Source organism: Prionailurus bengalensis, chromosome A1 (genome assembly GCF_016509475.1).
Source record: "Prionailurus bengalensis isolate Pbe53 chromosome A1, Fcat_Pben_1.1_paternal_pri, whole genome shotgun sequence".
In the NCBI taxonomy this organism is placed as follows: domain Eukaryota; kingdom Metazoa; phylum Chordata; class Mammalia; order Carnivora; family Felidae; genus Prionailurus; species Prionailurus bengalensis.
The window spans coordinates 85,635,245-85,654,203 of record NC_057343.1 but is presented as its reverse complement, the minus strand read 5'-3'; the positions used below and the strand labels follow the sequence as shown (position 1 = coordinate 85,654,203).

The 18,959-nt window shown below is 38.2% G+C and overlaps 1 protein-coding gene across 1 annotated transcript; it reads right to left on the bottom strand.

Annotated features, from left to right (window-relative positions):
- Positions 1 to 1,798: 1,798 nt before the first annotated feature.
- LOC122479019 (olfactory receptor 6M1-like) lies at positions 1,799 to 2,767 on the bottom strand. Its single transcript, XM_043572922.1, has one exon. It carries the CDS (start codon positions 2,765 to 2,767, stop codon positions 1,799 to 1,801), a length of 969 nt encoding a protein of 322 aa, XP_043428857.1.
- Positions 2,768 to 18,959: the final 16,192 nt, after the last annotated feature.

The window sequence follows — 18,959 nt, the reverse complement described above, 5'->3', positions numbered from 1 at the left end:
AACACAAATGAATAAAACAGTCACCATTAATGTCTTATTCTGAAAACTCAGTCTTTTAGGAAATAAAATTCGCCATCCAATTGCAAGAGGGAGGGTGATCCATGTTCAATATCATTTAGTGTAGGAGGTCCTAGGAGTTGTAATATCCAGGGAATGTGAAGCAGTCTCCTTATCTGAGGCTTATGATGGAAAAAGTGATCTGTTGCTAGGAATCTTATTGTCACCCCTTGTGATTACCCAGCTGATTTTATATTTTTTCTTTAGAAATGTTATGCTCCCTTTCATACAGTCACTAATTATATTTCTAGGTTTTATTGATGACAATACAGTAAAGTAAAATAATAATAACTTCAAAGGCATTCTATGAGTGAAAATTCTAATTTTCTTTCTGTTTGCACATAGTGATTTCAACACCATGAATGGTCTCCATCCAGGCACGCCATAGAAGTCTTGCTAGGACATGGAGGTACTAACTGAGAATAGATGAGCACAATTATTAATAGTTTTTTTTTCTTTTCTAAAAGAGTAAGAATTTTAAAGTCAGAGAGGTGGAGAGTATAAGAAGTTAACAGCTAGGAATCAGAAAAGACAGATAGGAAGGAATCTGGGAATAATTGACAAATCAAATTGTAGTTTTTTATATCAGTTTACTGTAAGCAAGGCTAAAGCCATGCTTGAAACATTTACAGAGTATTTAATGGTCAGAAAATTTTGTTGTATATGAGAAGAGTACCTCTGTGATCTGTGGATTGAAATGACGTGCTCGTTATGGAGAGAGCTCAGTTTTTGTGAAATATATAATTCACAGTAACAATGATGGGTCATAGATCATGTTAGTCTAAGTACTTACTTTAGAGTTATTTTCTCACTTATACCTAATTAAGATATTTTTACTGTCCTTTCAAATAGTGAAAAAGCGATACAATCTAAGTTATGTTGCAATTCCAAGGTCATTATTAGTATTAGTTTTTAATAAAACCCCTTATTATAAAAATTTTTATGTTCAAAGTTCAGTATCTGAAGTAATTTCCTACTGTTCTGAAAAAAAATATTGTAAATAGGCCATTGTGATAAATTTCTGCTACTTACCTATCAGTTGTCTGCATAATTAGCAGAGGCCTGTAAGTTCTGATAAATTCCTTTGCCACAGGTAGATATATCCTTATATTCTATGGCATAGAATTTGAGTACAAATGTTAAGGACATGGAGTCATGAGTAGATCAGTCCACAATTAAAATCCAAATTTAAGTAACAAAGGGACAATATACGCAACATTTCAAAGTTGAAGTCAGATCATGTTTAATATTTTCTTCTAAAAACAATCCATATGAATCAAATGTGAAATATGTTAATATTTGAAAACTGTGGTAAATTAAGAAAATACTTACAGAAGAAACACCTAATACTGGCTTTGTTTGAATTAAAAATCCCTAGACTGTACAAAATTTTGATTTTTAAAACACTGGAGGCACAGAAAAAATGGGAATGAAATGGGAATAAAAATGATGTATTTATATCTATCTATCAGTATGTTTGTATGTATTATGAATGCATGTACATAATTTTAGATCTATGTGACTTACTGTTAAGTCTATCTATCTATCAGTATGTTTGTATGTATTATGAATGCATGTACATAATTTTAGATCTATGTGACTTACTGTTAAGTAAACCTGGACAAAAATCAGGAAGTGATATATGTTCTCCTAAATGTTTTCCTTATGCAAGCATATTAACTTTCAGTTATATTACAAAATCATTTTATTGCCAGACATGAAGATATCTTTGTTGTAGATATTATTTTTGTGGTTTTAAAGATCTTGAATTTGTTAACATGCCTACATATTTATTGAAAGCATCTCTCAGGGATTCTTTGACTTTCTCATTTCGAAGACTATAGATGAAAGGGTTCAACATCGGTGTTACAATGGTGTTCAGGACTGTGGCAAATTTGTTAAGATCCATCACATCACCCTTTTTTGGGCGGACGTAAATAAAGATGGAGCTTCCATAATAAAGTGTCACAACGGTGATGTGTGAAACACAAGTGGAGAAAGCTTTCTGCCGTCCCTGGACAGAAGGAATTCTAAGGATAGTAATAATAATGTACATGTAAGACACTCCTGTGAAGAGCAAGGAGCCCAAGAGCAACATAGCAGAGGAGACAAAGTCAGCCAGCTCAGCCAGAGCGATATCTGCACAGACCAGCTTTAGCACAGGGCCACTGTCACAAAAGAAGTGATTGATAATATTTGGTCCACAAAAGGGCAGAGGAGCAGTTAAGATTGATGGTGCTAAAATTGACAAAAATGCACCTAAATAGGATCCCAGAAGCAACAATATGCATGTCTGTTTGTTCATGATGATGGCATACCTCAATGGGTTGCAGATGGCAATGTATCGATCAAATGACATGACGACCAGGATGAAGGATTCCGTGGATCCCAAGAAGAAGTAGAAGAAAGACTGTGTGAGACATCCTATGAAGGATATTGCCTTGGTGAGGGAAAATATGTTTGCCAGCATCTTAGGCACCACTGTGGAGGTGATGGCAACTTCAAGGAAGGAAAGATTGGCTACAAAGAAATACATGGGTGAATGCAGACGGTAGTCACCACACACCAAAAGGATGATCATGGTGTTGCCAATCAGAGACGTCATGTACATGAGCAAGAATGCAGAAAAAAGAAGAATTTCTACTTCCTTTTCATTCTGAAACCCCAGAAGAATAAACTCCATGACTCTGGTCTTGTTTCTGTGATCCATAATGTTGACACTTCCACCTGACATAATAAACAAAATATAAGTTCATGGTTGGTCTTTGCAACTTAACTTTGGAAGTGCCCTTACTATAGAAATTATCTTTTTCTTTGTGGAAAGATGATAATAAAAACAAAATAAAATAAGTCCTGAGATGAACTGTGGAATACACTTCTACATTAAGATTGGCACAATTGTTCTTTTGAAAGACCTGTGAGTCTGTGCTCAGTGTATGGACTCTAACAGTGAAGTTAGCTGCATGTGAACATATGAGTAGTGCCCTTTGGGATAGACACATCACAGTGATTTTAATCCATTCAGATGTAAAAGAATGCTGGCGGACAGACTTGCAATCAAGTCTAATTCTATATTAATATGCATATACAAAAATAACTTTGAAAAGATATTTTATTATCAGTGAGAAAAAAAAGCTAAAAAACCCCAACTAGACATGATCGATAATAGGTTCATGACTCTTTAGTTATAGGTACCAACCTCTATTACCTTTAAATTGATCATTAATGTAAAGTCAGCCTCATATAATCATCATATAGAATCATATCTCAGGGGAGTTGAGGGCCTGTTTGTTAAGTGTCCAAATCTTGGTCTTGGCTCAGGTCATGATTTCATGGTTTGTGGGTTCAAGTCCTGCATTGGACTCTGTGTTGACAGCTTGGAGACTGCCTGGGACTCTCTCCTTGTCCCTCTCTCTCTCTTTCCTTCTCCCATGCATGCTCACTTGCTCACTCTCTCACTCTAAAAGTAAATAAATAAACTTTAAAATCACTTCTCATAGTGCATAAGATGCTCACAGGTCTTTTTAAAATAAGAAAAAGAATCAAACATATGACTTTATCAATGCCGATTATATTTATCTTGGAATTAATTCAAACAGAGCAAACATTTGGGGAGAAGGGTAGAGAAACTGAACTTCTGAATTTTACCAAGAGAAGAAGCAAAAGTGTAAGTACAGTTCGTATTATAAATGAAGAATAGAAAGTGAAAAAAAAGAAACAGGAACATTCTTGGAGAGGAGTTTTTTTAAAGAAAGTTTTGGATTAGAGAGCGATTTCAAATTTCAGGTTATAAGAAACACAAATTTGATATTGGTAGGTGTTGGAATGGCTAATTTTAGATAAGTGGGAATTTCCATTGTTACTTTTCAGTAGATGTGATGGGTGAATGCTGTAATGGTTAGCTAAAATTTATATCATAGAAGGATCAATGTTAGAAATAAGACCTTGTGTGTTTTAATTTAGGTTTTGCTCATTTTTTGACCAAAATACTTATTTATATTTTCACTGACTTACTCTTTTATATTTACTTAACAATAGGGAAACAAGTGAGAACACAGATAAATTTCTCACTTATAGGCATATCATTCACTTTATAAAAGAGTAAAACAAATTTGGATCAAAGTTGGGAGTTTTCATCATGATTGTTTATATTGATTATTCTGAATACAATAACACAAATTGAGTATTTTAGTTAATAGAGACTAAATTCATTAATTCAGTGACACAGTATGAAGGGCTCAGTCTAGCTTCCTAAAATCATAGAAAATAAATATTGATGAATTTGGAGGAAAAGGAAAAAAAATAATTGTGGAGGAATGTGTATTATTTGAAAGAGACTTTCCTGTGTTCTGCTACGGATGCCTTGAGGCACTAGCAATGTAAGGCAAACACTAAACTCTCAACTTGGGAAAATAACAATCCTTTCAGTTAATTCCAAAATTTTGCATTAGGTTGTCAATGAGTGAAAATTGGAGGAAAAAGAAGAAAATCAGTGATGGGGAAAATAAAAGAGAGAAAAAAAATTCCAAATAAAGACCATGAATTGAAAGAGTAGAACATTGTCAATTCTTTACTTACCTGCTGAAGGTGTACCTCAGAATTTTTATGAATGTACAAGTGCATGGTTTCAGAATATTACTCCTTTATAACTTCTTGATTTGGATATCATTCAGGCTGAAAGTCTCAGAATGTAAAGAAACAATGGAGGGGAGTATATAGCCATGACTATAGAAGACTTTATAAGGACTCTGTGTAAGAATGAATGATTCAAAACTATGGAGTGCCACTGATCACATCTGCAGATTATTGGAACTCAGAAACAGGAGGGAAGCCTGAGTTCATTACTGCTGGTTCCCTAAGGGCAAGGTTTCTACTGAAACAATAGTCTCTAGAGAATAATTTATGACAATTCTAATTAAAATAAAAGTTTCCCAAATTAGAAAAGAACTTGTGAAAACAACTTTTGTAAGAAATAGTTTAAGCCTAATCAAAACCACACTCAGATATCACCTCACGCCAGTCAGAATGGCCAAAATGAACAAATCAGGAGACTATAGATGCTGGAGAGAATGTGGAGAAACAGGAACCCTCTTGCACTGTTGGTGGGAATGCAAACTGGTGCAGCCGCTCTGGAAAACAGTGTGGAGGTTCTTACCCAAGGGATACAAGAGTACTGATGCATAGGGACACTTGTACCCCAATGTTTATAGCAGCACTCTCAACAATAGCCAAATTATGGAAAGAGCCTAAATGTCCATCAACTGATGAATGGATTAAGAAATTGTGGTTTATATACACAATGGAGTACTACGTGGCAATGAGAAAGAATGAAATATGGCCCTTTGTAGCAACGTGGATGGAACTGGACAGTGTTATGCTAAGTTAAATAAGCCATACAGAGAAAGACAGATGTCATATGTTTTTGCTCTTATGTGGATCCTGAGAAACTTAACAGGAAGCCATGGGGGAGGGGAAGGAAAAAAAATAGGTTAGAGTGGGAGAGAGCCAAAGCATAAGAGACTCTTAAAAACTGAGAACAAACTGAGGGCTGATGGGGGGTGGGAGGGAGGAGAGGGTGGGTGATGAGTATATGAGGAGGGCACCTGTTGGGATGAGCACTGGGTGTTGTATGGAAACCAATTTGACAATAAATTTCATATATTAAAAAAAAAGAAATGGTTTAAGCCTTAAAAACAAAAATGAAAACAAAACCACATACTCATCACAAATGCTTTTGCCTAGAATCAATCTGTTTATCGCAGTATAATGTCATTTATAATCATTAAATAATGAGGTGTACATTCATTTTTGTTATCATCATCACCACCATCCTCATCCACATTATGACCATCACCATCTACACTTTAAAATTTTTATTTATTTATTTTGAGAGAGAAAGAATGAGCAAGGGAGGAGCAGGGAGAGAGGAAGACAGAGAATTCCAAGCAAGCTCCTCGCTGTCAGTGCAGAGCCTGACGTGAGGCTGGATCGCACAAGCTATGAGATCATCACCTGAGTTGAAATCAAAAGTCAGATGCTTAACCAACTGAGCCACCCAGCCACCCCATCACCATCTACATTTAATACTATGTATTAGTATTTTTCTAAAAATTGAATCTTTTTAACTTTACAAAAACCATATGAGATAGATTGTTTTATTTTTGACATCAAACTGATTATTGATTATCAAACTGAATTGTGGTAACTATTTTACATAGTTAATAAATTAAAAACTGTCAGAAAACTATAAAATATGGATTTACCTAATATACAGTATTTAAAAAGAAAAAACATTACAAACACTTATTGATTGATACATATTTAGATTCACCGAAGAAATACATCTAATCCATGCCATCAGAGGCATAGAAGTTACTCAAGGATGAAAAAGAGATACATGATAAATAAAGTTGCATACTTTTATATAGTATTTAAAGATATAATTTGGACATAAAAACAATTGGGATGATACTTTTGAGAGAAAATACCAATTAAAAAAATGTTTGGTTTACAAACGAGCAACAAATTGCTTATTAAAACAGAAACTTCATATATGAATAATCCAATCAGCAGACATCATCATTCAGGCAGGCATCACCATATTCAAATAAATTCCAGAAGACATCTTTTTCCTTGCATTGGACATTTGATACTTAATATTCTCAAATAGCCTGTTTTTGCCTTTAAATTTTTTTAATGTTTTATTTATTTTAGAGAAAGAGAGAGAGACAGTGCAAGCATGGCAGGGGCAGAGAGAGAGGGGGAGACACAGAATCCAAAGATAGGCTCCAGGCTCTAAGCTGTCAGCACATAGCCTGATGCGGGGCTCAGATCCACGAACCATGAGATCATGACCTGAGCTGAAGTCAGAAGTTTAACCAATTGAGCCACCCAGGCACCCCACCTGTTTTTGCCTTTAGAATAAAGAACCAAATTTTACTAATCCGCGTGATACTTTTCCTAACCCCCCTTTTTTCCCATTTCCTGTTTGCATTTTCTCTCCTTTCCCTTAATGTCAATATTACAACTTTTTTGAACTTTTTAAATTTTTTCATATTTTCAGACTATTTTTTAAGTTATGGTTAGCACAACTAATATTTTCACTTCCTGGAATATTCTTACTGCATCCTTCCACCTTCCCCAATTCAAAATCTGGGCATTCTTGTAATTTGTTTAATCATTTTTATATGAACACATTACCAGTTTCTCAGCTATGTAGACCACCCTGTATATGGAACCATTGCATTTTGTTTTACAATGCTTATAACACTTATTATTATTTGTATTATGCTTTTATTCAGCTAATTGAACCATATTATAATATCAGGGACCATGTTTGTGTTCCTTATGTTGCATCTCAAATACTAAGCCCATTTTCTGACTTGCAGTATCAGATCAATAATTATATTGTGAGTGGATGAATGGACAAATGGATAACAAATTCAGTTAAGAAAATTACAGAAACCTAGATCTATTCTGTGGATGCTGAGTTTTGGGTGCCTAGGGTGCAGCAAATCTGAATTTGATTTATGCAGGGAAATATATAAATTTGGAATTTATGTCAAAGTAGAAGGATGAGAGTCATTACATATACAAGACAAGTAAAGTTGTAGTCACTGAATAGATTAACAATTCACTTCTGACACTAATTGGAGTTAGCTTCAGATCACAAGGGTTAAAGGCTCAGCTTCACAGACTACCCCACCTTATCTCAGAGGCCAATCATAACTAGTCCATCTCAGATTTCTAATTTCTGTCTGATTTGGCTACAAATTGGGAGTAACTACAATTTAAACATCAGGTTTGATAATTTACCAGAAAGGCTCACAGAACTCAGGAATTTACTACTACTGTCTTATTACAAGTATATTTTGAAAGATACAAATCAACTGCCAGCTGAAGAGATATATAGGACCAGGTCTGAATGGGTCCCAAGCACAATAGCTTCTATCCCCATGGAGTTTGGGGTGTGTCACTCTCCCAACACATGGCTATGTTCTTGTTCACTAGCCTAAAAGTTCTCTAAATCTCACACTTCAGGTATTTTTATGATGGCTTCAATACCTAGGCATGGTTCATTAAGCCACTGGCCATAATTATTCCAGCCTCCATCCCTTCTCTTCTCCAGGGAGGTCAGCGTAGGACTCAAAGTTTCAACCCTTTAGGCAATTTTTGGTTCTTCTAGCAACCAGCCCCTATCCTGTGATTAACTAGGAGCTTTCCAAATATCACTTCATTAACATAAATTCAACTGTACTTCAGAGGGATTTGTTATGAAAAACAAAAAAATGCTCTATCATCTTTATCACTGTTATCACTTGGGAAATTTCAAGGTTTTTAGAAGTTCTGTTCCAGGAACTAAGATAAAATCAAATATTCATTTCATTATTTTTTAAGTTGATTTATTTATTTTGAGAGAATGCATGGATGGGGCAGAGAGAGACAGAGAGAGAATCACAAGCAGGCTCTGCACAGTGCAGAACCCGATGCGAGACTTGAACTCAGGAACCATGAGATCATGACTTCAGCCAAAATCAAGAGTCAGCCATTTAAATGACTAAGCCACCCAGGTGCCCTCAAATATACATTTCTTAATATAAGTCACAATAACAAATGCTAAAGAGAATGCAGTACTAAATGAAAGCCTAAATACAATACAGAAGAGAAATAGAGATAATAGCTAGTATAAAAAAAAAAACTTTCAAAGATTTACAATCAAGCATAGAGTTTCCTGAAGGCTTTGGGGGTCACCTTACTGTATTAAATTTGAAAATCCACTTCTATTTATGGTTTGCTATAAATCATATCATGAAAAGTGGAAAATTTTATTAAATATTTTTATTCATCTTTGGATATTTTCAAGTTTACTTTACCTTGTTCTGATAGTTTTGGAAAGTATCTTGAATCCATCCTAATTTTAAAATAACCCACGGATTTCTAGTTTCTGGTTATGCATGTAAGGAATTTAGAAGTTGTCATTGCATTCTAATAACAAGTAAATAGCTGAACAGACAAAAGGAAAAAACCTCCCCAAAACAAACAAAAACAGAAGCAAAAAAGTTTTTCTTATATCTGTAAGAGATGGGAGGACACAGGGCAAACTGCTATCCCCAATATTTCAGAGGCAAACAAGTGATAAAAATGAGTCAAATAAGAACTAAGAGGAAGCTCCTTTCCTTATTTCACAACATTCAAAGCTACAGCAAAAACAAACAAACAAACAAACAGTTTGCAAACAAACAAGTTGCATAAAGGCACACAGACCTACAGGATTAAAAAAAAGAGCCCAGAAATGAACCCTGATGTATATGATCATATGATCTTCAGCAAGCATATCAAGGCTACTCAATGGGAAAATGGTCTCTTCAATAAACAGCATTGTTAAAACTGGATAGAATGAAAAATATAAGAAATTGGTTGGAAACTTTTCTTACAACACACACAAAAATTAACTCAAAATGAGCTAAAGACCTAAATTTAAGACCATCAATATAAAGATAGAAATAAACAGGATGAAAGCTTCATGACATTGGATTTATCAAAATTTCTTGGGTATGACACCAAAAAGGACAAGGAAAAAAAACACAAATAGACAACAAAGACACATTAGACTAGAATTTTTCTTCACAGTGAAGAAAACTCCCAGAGTGAAAAGGCAAACTATGGAAAGGTATAAGATATTTGAACAACATATATTTGATAAGCGGATAATATCCAGAAAATATAAAGAAGTCCTACAACTCAATAACTAAAACAAACAAACAAAAAAACAAAATCACGTGAGTAAAAAATTGTCAAAGGAACAAAGCTGGAGGACTAGCACTACCTGACTTCAAGACTTACTATAAAGTTGTATTAATCAAAACAGCATGGTATTTGAATGGAAGAGATAAATAGATCTGTGGAAGAAACTAAAGAGAGATCAGAAAATAGGCCATCATAAATATAATCAACTGATCTTTGACAAAGAAACAAAAGAAATACAATGGAGCAAAGATAACCTTTTTGACAAATGGTGCTGTAACAACTAGACATCCACATGCAATAGAGGGAAAAAAAAAAAAAGATTCCAGACACAGACTTTACATCCTTAAAAACAATTTGCTTAAAATGGGTCACAGACCTAAATAGAAAGTGGAAAACTATTAAACTCCCAGTAGATAACATAGGGAAAATCCTAGATCACATTGAATATGGTAATGAAATTTTAATTTTAGTTTTTATTTAAATTACAGCTGGTTAGGGACACCTGGGTGGCGCAGTCGGTTAAGCATCCAACTTCAGCCAGGTCACGATCTCGCGGTCCGTGAGTTTGAGCCCCATGTCTGGGCTGATGGCTCAGAGCCTGGAGCTCTGGGCTGATGGCTCAGAGCCTGGAGCCTGTTTCCGATTCTGTGTCTCCCTCTCTCTCTGCCCCTCGCCCGTTCATGCTCTGTCTCTCTCTGTCCCAAAAATAAATAAACGTTGAAAAAAAATTAAAAAAAAACACAAAATTTGTCAAATTAGACACATATAAACATGACTCGACTATGTTCTGTGTATAAGAAACTCACTATAGGGCACCTGGGTGGCTCAGTAGGTTGGGCGTCCAACTTTGGCCCAGGTCATGATTTCACAGTTTGTGAGTTCAAGCCCGGCGTTGGGCTCTGTGCTAACAGCTCGGAGCTTGAAGCCTGCTTCAGATTCTGTGTCTCCATCTCTCTCTGCCCCTCCCCCTCCTGTTCTCTCTCTCTCTCTCTCTCTCTCAAAAATAAATAAACATTAAAATATTAAAAAAAGAAACACTATAAAAAACTCACTATATAGAAACAAACATTAAAAATAAAAGGAGGGAAAAGCACTATGCTAATAATAATATCCAAATAGGTGGAGTGGCTCTTTATTAATATCTGGAAAATCAGATTTCAGAATGTATAATATCATCAGGAATAAAGATGGCCATTTCAAGATGATAAAAGAGCCAATGTATCAAAAACAAATCTTAAATGTTTATTCACCAAATAGATATGCTTCAAAATATATGGGAAAAACAAAAAAACCTGGTAGACCTGGAAGGCAAAGCCAACATATCTAGGATTATAGTCAGATATTTAAATCTCTTAGTAATTGATAGAACTAAAAAGATGAACATCAGTGAGGATACCTTAGACTTACACAAAACTGTGACACTCATTAAACACTCCACAAGGCAATGGCTGAATACATATTTTTTTTCAATTCTTCATAGATTATTTACAAACATAGACCACAATTTTTTGCCATAAAATTAAATGACATATGAGCCAAACACAAGGCATGGATCTAGTCTGAGTCTTATTTAGCATGAACCTACTGAAAATATCATGAGATTATTAAGGAAATTTAAATAGTTACTGAATTATTAAGCCATGATTGTTAACTTTATTGGCAACAATATTATGGTAGTGGAAATATAAATCTATAGATTTTATTTTATTTTTTAAAATTTTTTAACGTTTATTTATTTTTGACACAGAGAGAGAGCATGAGCTGGGGAGGGGCAGAGAGAGAGGAAGACACAGAATCCGAAGGAGGCTCCAGGCTCTGAGCTGTCTTCACAGAGCCCGACGTGGGGCTTGAATTCACAGACTGCAAGATCATGACCTGAGCTGAAGTCAGATGCTCAACCGACTGAGCCACCCAGGCGCCCCTAGATTTTATAGATACATAATGAAATACTTGAGGAAAATATATACTGAAGTACTACCTAACAAAAAAAAATGTCCTTTTTAATTTTTACAAAATTATTCTTCTGGTTTCTCTTAGCCTGTAGTCAAAGGAAACCTGAAACCTAGAACTTCATATTGATAGCTCACAGAAAGAGCTCTATAATCCTGTAGCACCAGTACCCACAGTGACCAGATGGGCATATATAATAGGATGGAAGCAGAACACTCCTCTCTGACTACGGGATCTGTAATCCTACGAGTATGGAAAGCAAGCATTCCTGTTGGTCTTTTGTTCCACATCCTCTCATTGCCTGGGAGGGAAACAGACACAGTCATGGAAAGTGCACATCAGAACAACGTAACAAAAGTTCCAGTTTCTAGTAAGAAGACCAGGAAAAGACCCCTAGGAATACGAAAATGGTAGGGAGGTAGCTGAGATAATAAGCAATCCTATGAATCTGTGTATAAACTAGACTTGTATCCAGACTGTAGAAGCCTGAATCTAAAAGTAAAGAGCATATCCAAATCTTTGAAAACAAAAGTATGTGGTAGACTTCCATAGACTCCAAACCATGCACACTGAATGGGGACAGATAGCAATCACACTGGAAATACCGATGTAGAAAGCAAAAACCACAGGTGACAGTAGGACCTATGGCTGAACCTAGCCAGGTGAGATGCAAACTCAAAGACCATCATTCTCCATAGGATGTGTTCAAACACTTGAGTCCCATAGAATTCAGTTGACCACAATACAATGCCACACTGTCTGGCAAATAAAATGTAAAATCTTAACATCTCTAATAAGAAAAGTTAGCATACATATACATACATATATATATGTGTGTATGTGTGTGTGTGTGTGTGTATTCAATATACGTATATATTTTAAGTTTGTTTTGAAGTTCATTTATTTATTCTGATAGAGCACACAAGCAAGGGAGGGACAGAGAGAGGGCTCCACACTGACAGTGTGTAGCCTGATGTGGGATTCAAACTCACAAACCCATGAAATTATGACCTGATACAAGACAGAGAGTCAGACGCCCAACCAATTGAGCCACGTAGGTGCTCCATGAAAATATATTTTTAAAAAGTTATGAAATATTAAAAGGTTCATTTCAACAAGCGGGGCACTTACTAACAATGTTAATAAGCCCCATTTTCTTCTCTAATTGTCCTCAGGCAGTAAGAAATCAGTGCTATGAGGGGTGGGGGCGGGAACTCTTCCCAATTAGATTAAGGTCTTTAGTAAGGAAAGGAAGAATGGACATGAAGTAGTCAACTAGAAGTCTGTGCCACAATCCCTCCCATGCACCTGTTGAGGAGTCCTAAATTACAGATCTTTGTATCTGTATACAGATGGAGATATGAAGACCATAGATTATTTATCACAAAATACATCACATATGTGAGACACTCCATGTGTCATACATGTATGGATTAAATAAAAAATCCGTATTTCACTTGAACTACAAGGCCAGTGGTTCAAGAGAGAAAGCCAATGCCAACTAAATGGACACAATGACTTGTCCCTACAAATCTGTATTCAATACTCATTAAGTCATTAATACTTCAGGCTAATTTTTGACACATGTCACTCTTGCAAATATATGAAAAGTTGCTAAAATAAATTGGTTATTTCTGTGACAATGACAACAATGTCACTTAGGGATCATTCTGCCTTCAGAAATGTTAAAATGTGAAAATTTCATACTTGTATATCCAAAACCTTATTTATGAAATAGGAAAATTTCCAACATTGTTGAACCTTTTGTGCATATTTTCAACATGACATCTCTTTTCCACCACAGGCATACTTTCCTCAAGAGAAACTACCAAATATGTAACCATGTCTTGTTTGGTCTCATTTTCAAACCATTCTAGAAATGGGGTTCTATGTTTGACCTGCTTCTGTCATTCAGCAGTGAGACTCACCCATGCTGATGTGCACAGCTGCCAGTGTTGTGTACTATCCCAAGGCACATACATAACCACAATTCATCAATTCTCCAGTTGATAAACATGGGAGAGATTTTCTGTGCTTTGCTCCACAATTCTCATGGTTTTCTTCTGGAACACGTGTGTGAGTTTCCTGCGGGTACTGACCTAGATGTGGAATTGCTTAACTCTAGATGATGGCTTTTCTTACTCTACTGAAATATGGGTCTCTACTCTTTCTGCTCCACCATGAGTATCCTTTCTTTATTAATCCAACAGATGTAATATCTCTGTCAGTCGACCTTCAGAGGAAAAAGAATGAGGAGGGAGAAGGAGGTGCTCCTTGGCTGACAGGATGTGACCTTGAGGACAGCCTGAGGACCCAAAGACAGACAGTGGTGAGGACGAGGAGCAGCTCTACTCACAGTAGAGTGGGACTGTGGGAGTAGAGTAGAGTGTGAGTGGGACTGTGCCAGGCAGGGAACTGGGGTCTCAGGCGCCAGCTTAGGGGATGTCACAAAATCTTTTGAGGTCATTACTATGCTGTGGAACATGTAAATTTAAAAAGACAATAGTGTTTTATGGTGAAAAGGCAAGTCTTAATTATGCAATGCACAAAGGAAGCTATCTGGAAATAGCTTGCTCTCATGACCCTTATGATGGACTTACATGGTTACCACCTCCATGGTCACAGATGGCAAGCCCTCACCACACCCTGCTGACTGCCTGACTGCCTCCATGCTCTTCCCCTCCACACTGTCCCTACCTCACCAATATTATTGTTTCTTAGTAAAGAGCTTGTCTCACTGAAGCTCTTGCTATCAGGAACTGGTTTATGCTGTCTGTGCATTAGGAAGAGCTCTGAAGCTCTGAAGAAACAACTATTGGGAGGGCTCTGAAGAACTGAAAGTGAGTCAGGATGAGAAACAGTGAAGGTAACCCCACTGACAATGAGGAAAGGAAGTTATTTTTATTGTGACCCTCACTTAATTCACTCATGGATTCTACCATTGAACATTATCATTCCTTGTGTTAACAAAAAGCCCACAATCAGGGTACCTGGGTGGCTCAGTCAGTTAAGCAACTGACTCTTGGTTTGGCTAAAGGTCATCATCTCGCCGTGAGTTTGAGCCCCACATTGGGTTCTGTGCTGACAGTGCAGAGCCTCCTTAGGATTCTTTCTCTCTCTCTCTGCCCCTCCTGCATTTTCTTTCTCTGTCTCTCTCAAAATAAATAAATAAACTTAAAAGAAATAAAATATTAAAAATTAAAAATAAAAAAAAAAAGCCCACGGGGCACCTGGGCGGCTCAGTCGGTTGAGCGTCCGACTTCAGCCAGGTCACGATCTCGCGGTCCGTGAGTTCGAGCCCCGCATCAGGCTCTGGGCTGATGGCTCAGAGCCTGGAGCCTGTTTCCGATTCTGTGTCTCCCTCTCTCTCTGCCCCTCCTCCGTTCATGCTCTGTCTCTCTCTGTCCCAAAAATAAATAAAAAACGTTGAAAAAAAAATTTTTTTAATTAAAAAAAAAAACCCACAATCAAATACAAACTTGTGCACATGGTATTTGAAGCCTGTGGCAATCTGGACCCACTCATTTTAAACATCTCGTTGGCAACTGCTCCTTCACTGAACTTGAGCCACACTTGACCAGTGAGTGTCTCCTGAACATGTTTCCTCTTTCCCTTTAGCATGTGGTACTGGGGAAGCATTGTTCCAATTCTGACTCATGCTTCAGTTTTATACCCTCAATACAGCTTATCTCCCTACAGAGACTGTGAACCCCTTACAGGCTTTACTCACTAGGCTGCACACCTCACCCTATCTTGTTCAGAGCAAAGACTGACACACAACACGCACAAAGCCAGTGTTGTACCTAAAGAGTAATGATCTGGTCCTATTAAACTGGAACACTTTGATATACCAAGACCAAGTCAGATCTGTCCAGATTAGTTCACTAACAGTGCATTTGCTCATCCCCTTGATTCTTCCCACCTCTATGAGCAGCACTACCATCCACTCATCATGTGGAAAACCTGTGTGTCATTTCACATCCTCGTTCAGCCCTCACTCCCTTGCCTAATCATTCATATGTTTTATAGGGTCCATGACCACAACTGCTCCAGGTGCCTGCTGTTTGGGCCTTTTACCATCTCTCCCTGCATGGCCACAGTCCTAATGGCTTCTCAGATTCCATCTTTCCTGAGCTCATGTATGCAGGGACCATTAAAAGTACAGGTGTGGTCAAATCACTTCTGTGCCCCACATGTCTCTGTAGATCCAGCACTCCAACTGCCTGGGCACATTTTCCCCCATGTATCCCCTGCTGCTCCAAGGACACTGAGCTGTGAGCTTCCTAAACTCACCCAGCTGGCTCCACACTTTGAGACTGTGTAAGCTCTAGATACATAGATACATGTAAATATCTATATGTGGATGCACTCCCCACTCTGCCTTGCTTTTTTATATATACCAGCTATTGTCACAGGGCAAGGCATGTAGGAGACATTTCAGTGCTTCAAGAAATGAATAAATTGACCCACTTCAGAAAAATTATGTTTCCCCATCTTCGAAATGTGTGGGTGACTTGTGATGGCATGCGATATCCATGCTAGTTGATATCTCTGACTTTCATGAATGGCTAACGTGTGTTCCCTCGAGACCAGGAAGAGATGCACAAGAGTTGCAGGGATAAAGACCCAACCTCTGATGATGGTCCCCTACCTGACATGGTTTTAGACCAGCTACTCCTCAGTTTCTGAGATAACCTGAAAGACAAAACAGAACAAACCTAGTCAAAACAAGTACAACGTAGTGACAAGATCTTGATACATAAACACCATTTTTCAATAGTAAAGAGCCAGAGCAAGAGGTGCCTACGTAACTCAGTCAGCTAAGCATCTGACTTCAGCTCAGGTTGTGATCTCGCAGTTCAGTGATTTTGAGCCCCACGTCGGGCTCTGTGCTGACAGCTTGGAGCCTGGAGCCTGCTTTGCATTCTGTGTCTCCCTCTCTCTCTCTGCCCCTCCCCTGCTCGTACTCTGTCTCTCTCAAAAATGAATACGCATTAAAAAAAGAAAAAGGGGTGAGACTCCTTGGAGAAGCAGTTGATTGCAAGGATGCTGTAGGAAAATATGAGCTGGGATATCTGGAAGTGCCAGGAAGTTCTAAAAAGAAAAGGTGGGGCTTGTTAAATAAACAGGATAGGGGCACCTGGGTGGCGCAGTCGGCTAAGCGTCCGACTTCAGCCAGGTCACGATCTCGGTCCGTGAGTTCGAGCCCCGCGTCGGGCTCTGGGCTGATGGCTCAGAGTCTGGAGCCTGTTTCCGATTCTGTGTCTCCCTCTCTCTCTGCCCCTCCCGCGTTCATGCTCTGTCTCTGTCCCAAAAATAAATAAACGTTGAAAAAAAAAAACTAGAAAAAGAGAAAAAAAAAATAAATAAATAAAATAAACAGGATACAATGTGAAGGAGTTTTTATTGGTCTTAGAGTAGCAAAAAAATAAAATAATTATAACCCATAGAATATACAGACACATCATAAATAAACAGTTGAATAGAAACAAAAAAGAGATCCTAACAGTGGATCCCAATTAATGCAAGCAGAAAATGGGGCACCTGGGTGGCTCAGTCAGTTAAGTGCCCGACTCTTGGTTTTCGTTCAGGTCATGATCTCATGGTTCATAAGTTTGAGCCTCGTGTTGAGTTCTGCACTGATGCTGCAGAGCCTGCTTGGGATTCTCTCTCTCTGTCCCTGCCCCACTTGCACCCATTTGCTCTCTCTGAAAAATAAACAAACACAGAAAGAAGAAAGAAGAAAGAAGAAAGAAGAAAGAAGAAAGAAGAAAGAAGAAAGAAGAAGGAAGAAAGAAGAAGAAGAAGAAGAAGAAGAAGAAGAAGAAGAAGAAGAAAGAAGATGGAAGAAGATGTGTCACGACCGGCATGACAAACACCGAGGTCAGGGTCCTGAAGGTAGGGGAATGCAAGAAAAAAGAGAGAGAAGAAAGTTTGGGAACAGGAGGGTCCCCTGGGCTGATGGCCCAAGTGACGGCTTTATTGTTGCTGTACACAATCTTTTATATCCAGACTCTTATGGGTCAGGCCATTCTAAGAATAAACAGGTTTCACATAATCGCTGCCAACCAAAACATTTAGTTCTGTGTTCCTGGTGAATTTTCTAAACGGGTCACAACAAGACCTTGTTGATAAGCTTGCTAGCAAAACACAATTCCCATGTTTGTTTCTATCTGACTCGGGGTAGAAAAAGGGAGGTAGCATTACTGCCAACACCTGCAGACCACAGGCTTCAGGAATTAACTTTCTCAGCCTTGACAAGGCTTTCGTATGCCCTTGAAAGTGGGGTAATGGGAGGGGGAACCACCGGGTTGGCTAAGTCAACAGGGAATGTTGCTCAACCCGGTCTCAGCCTGGCACCGGGGCCCGGCCCCCCACAAAGATGAAAGAAGACAAAGAAGGAGAAGAAGGAGAAGAAGGAGGAGGAGGAGGAGAAGAAAGAAGATGGAAGAAGATGAAAGAAGACAAAGAAGGAGAAGAAGGAGGAGGAGGAGAAGAAGACGAAGAAAAAAGAAGAAGAAGAAGAAGAAGAAGAAGAAAAGCAGTGGAGGAGGAGGAGGAAGGAGAAGGAAGAAGACGAGGGAAGGAGGAGAGGGAGAGGGAGATGGAGAGGGAAAGGGAGAAGAAGAAGAAGAAGAAGAAGAAGAAGGAGGAGGAGGGGAATTTTAGTTTTCTTCCTTAGTAGCTATCTACTCACTGCACAGTGGAGGTGACCTCCATGCATGTCCCCTCACTCTCAGAGCTCACAGTTCAGAGAGGGGCATAGCCAGTCCACACCAAACTCACAATATGTTTTCTGATTGTGGTGCTCATTTCCTGTGCTATCTGTGATTTTAGCATTTGGGATTCTCTGCAGTGAGAAAAGGAGGGTCCAGTTCCTTCTCCTTTACCATGAGCTACTTAGGCTATCCTTTCCCTCACCCTGATTCACCTTGCACACCTGAGTCCTAGGCATCTGAAAATGAGTGAATGAGGTAAAGCCAATGGAAAACAAGAAGGGAGGGATATATGGGCACCCACCAGGACCCATTCAGGGTGGAGCTGAGCCTGGAATATTCAGGGGGGAGCCGTGTCCTTGGCCCTGCAGGGTGCTCTGCTCCTCTGTTTTCTCTCCCCAAGTAGTTCTATGTGACGATAGGGAAGAACTGTCCTCCCCAACCCTACTGAGATGGTCAGGCCTTTGGGTGGGAGCTTGTTCCTTTTCC

What these genes read in the sequence shown, in the direction of transcription:
- LOC122479019 (XM_043572922.1), bottom strand. Translation starts at nt 2,767, where the DNA reads ATGGATCACAGAAACAAGACCAGAGTCATGGAGTTTATTCTTCTGGGG.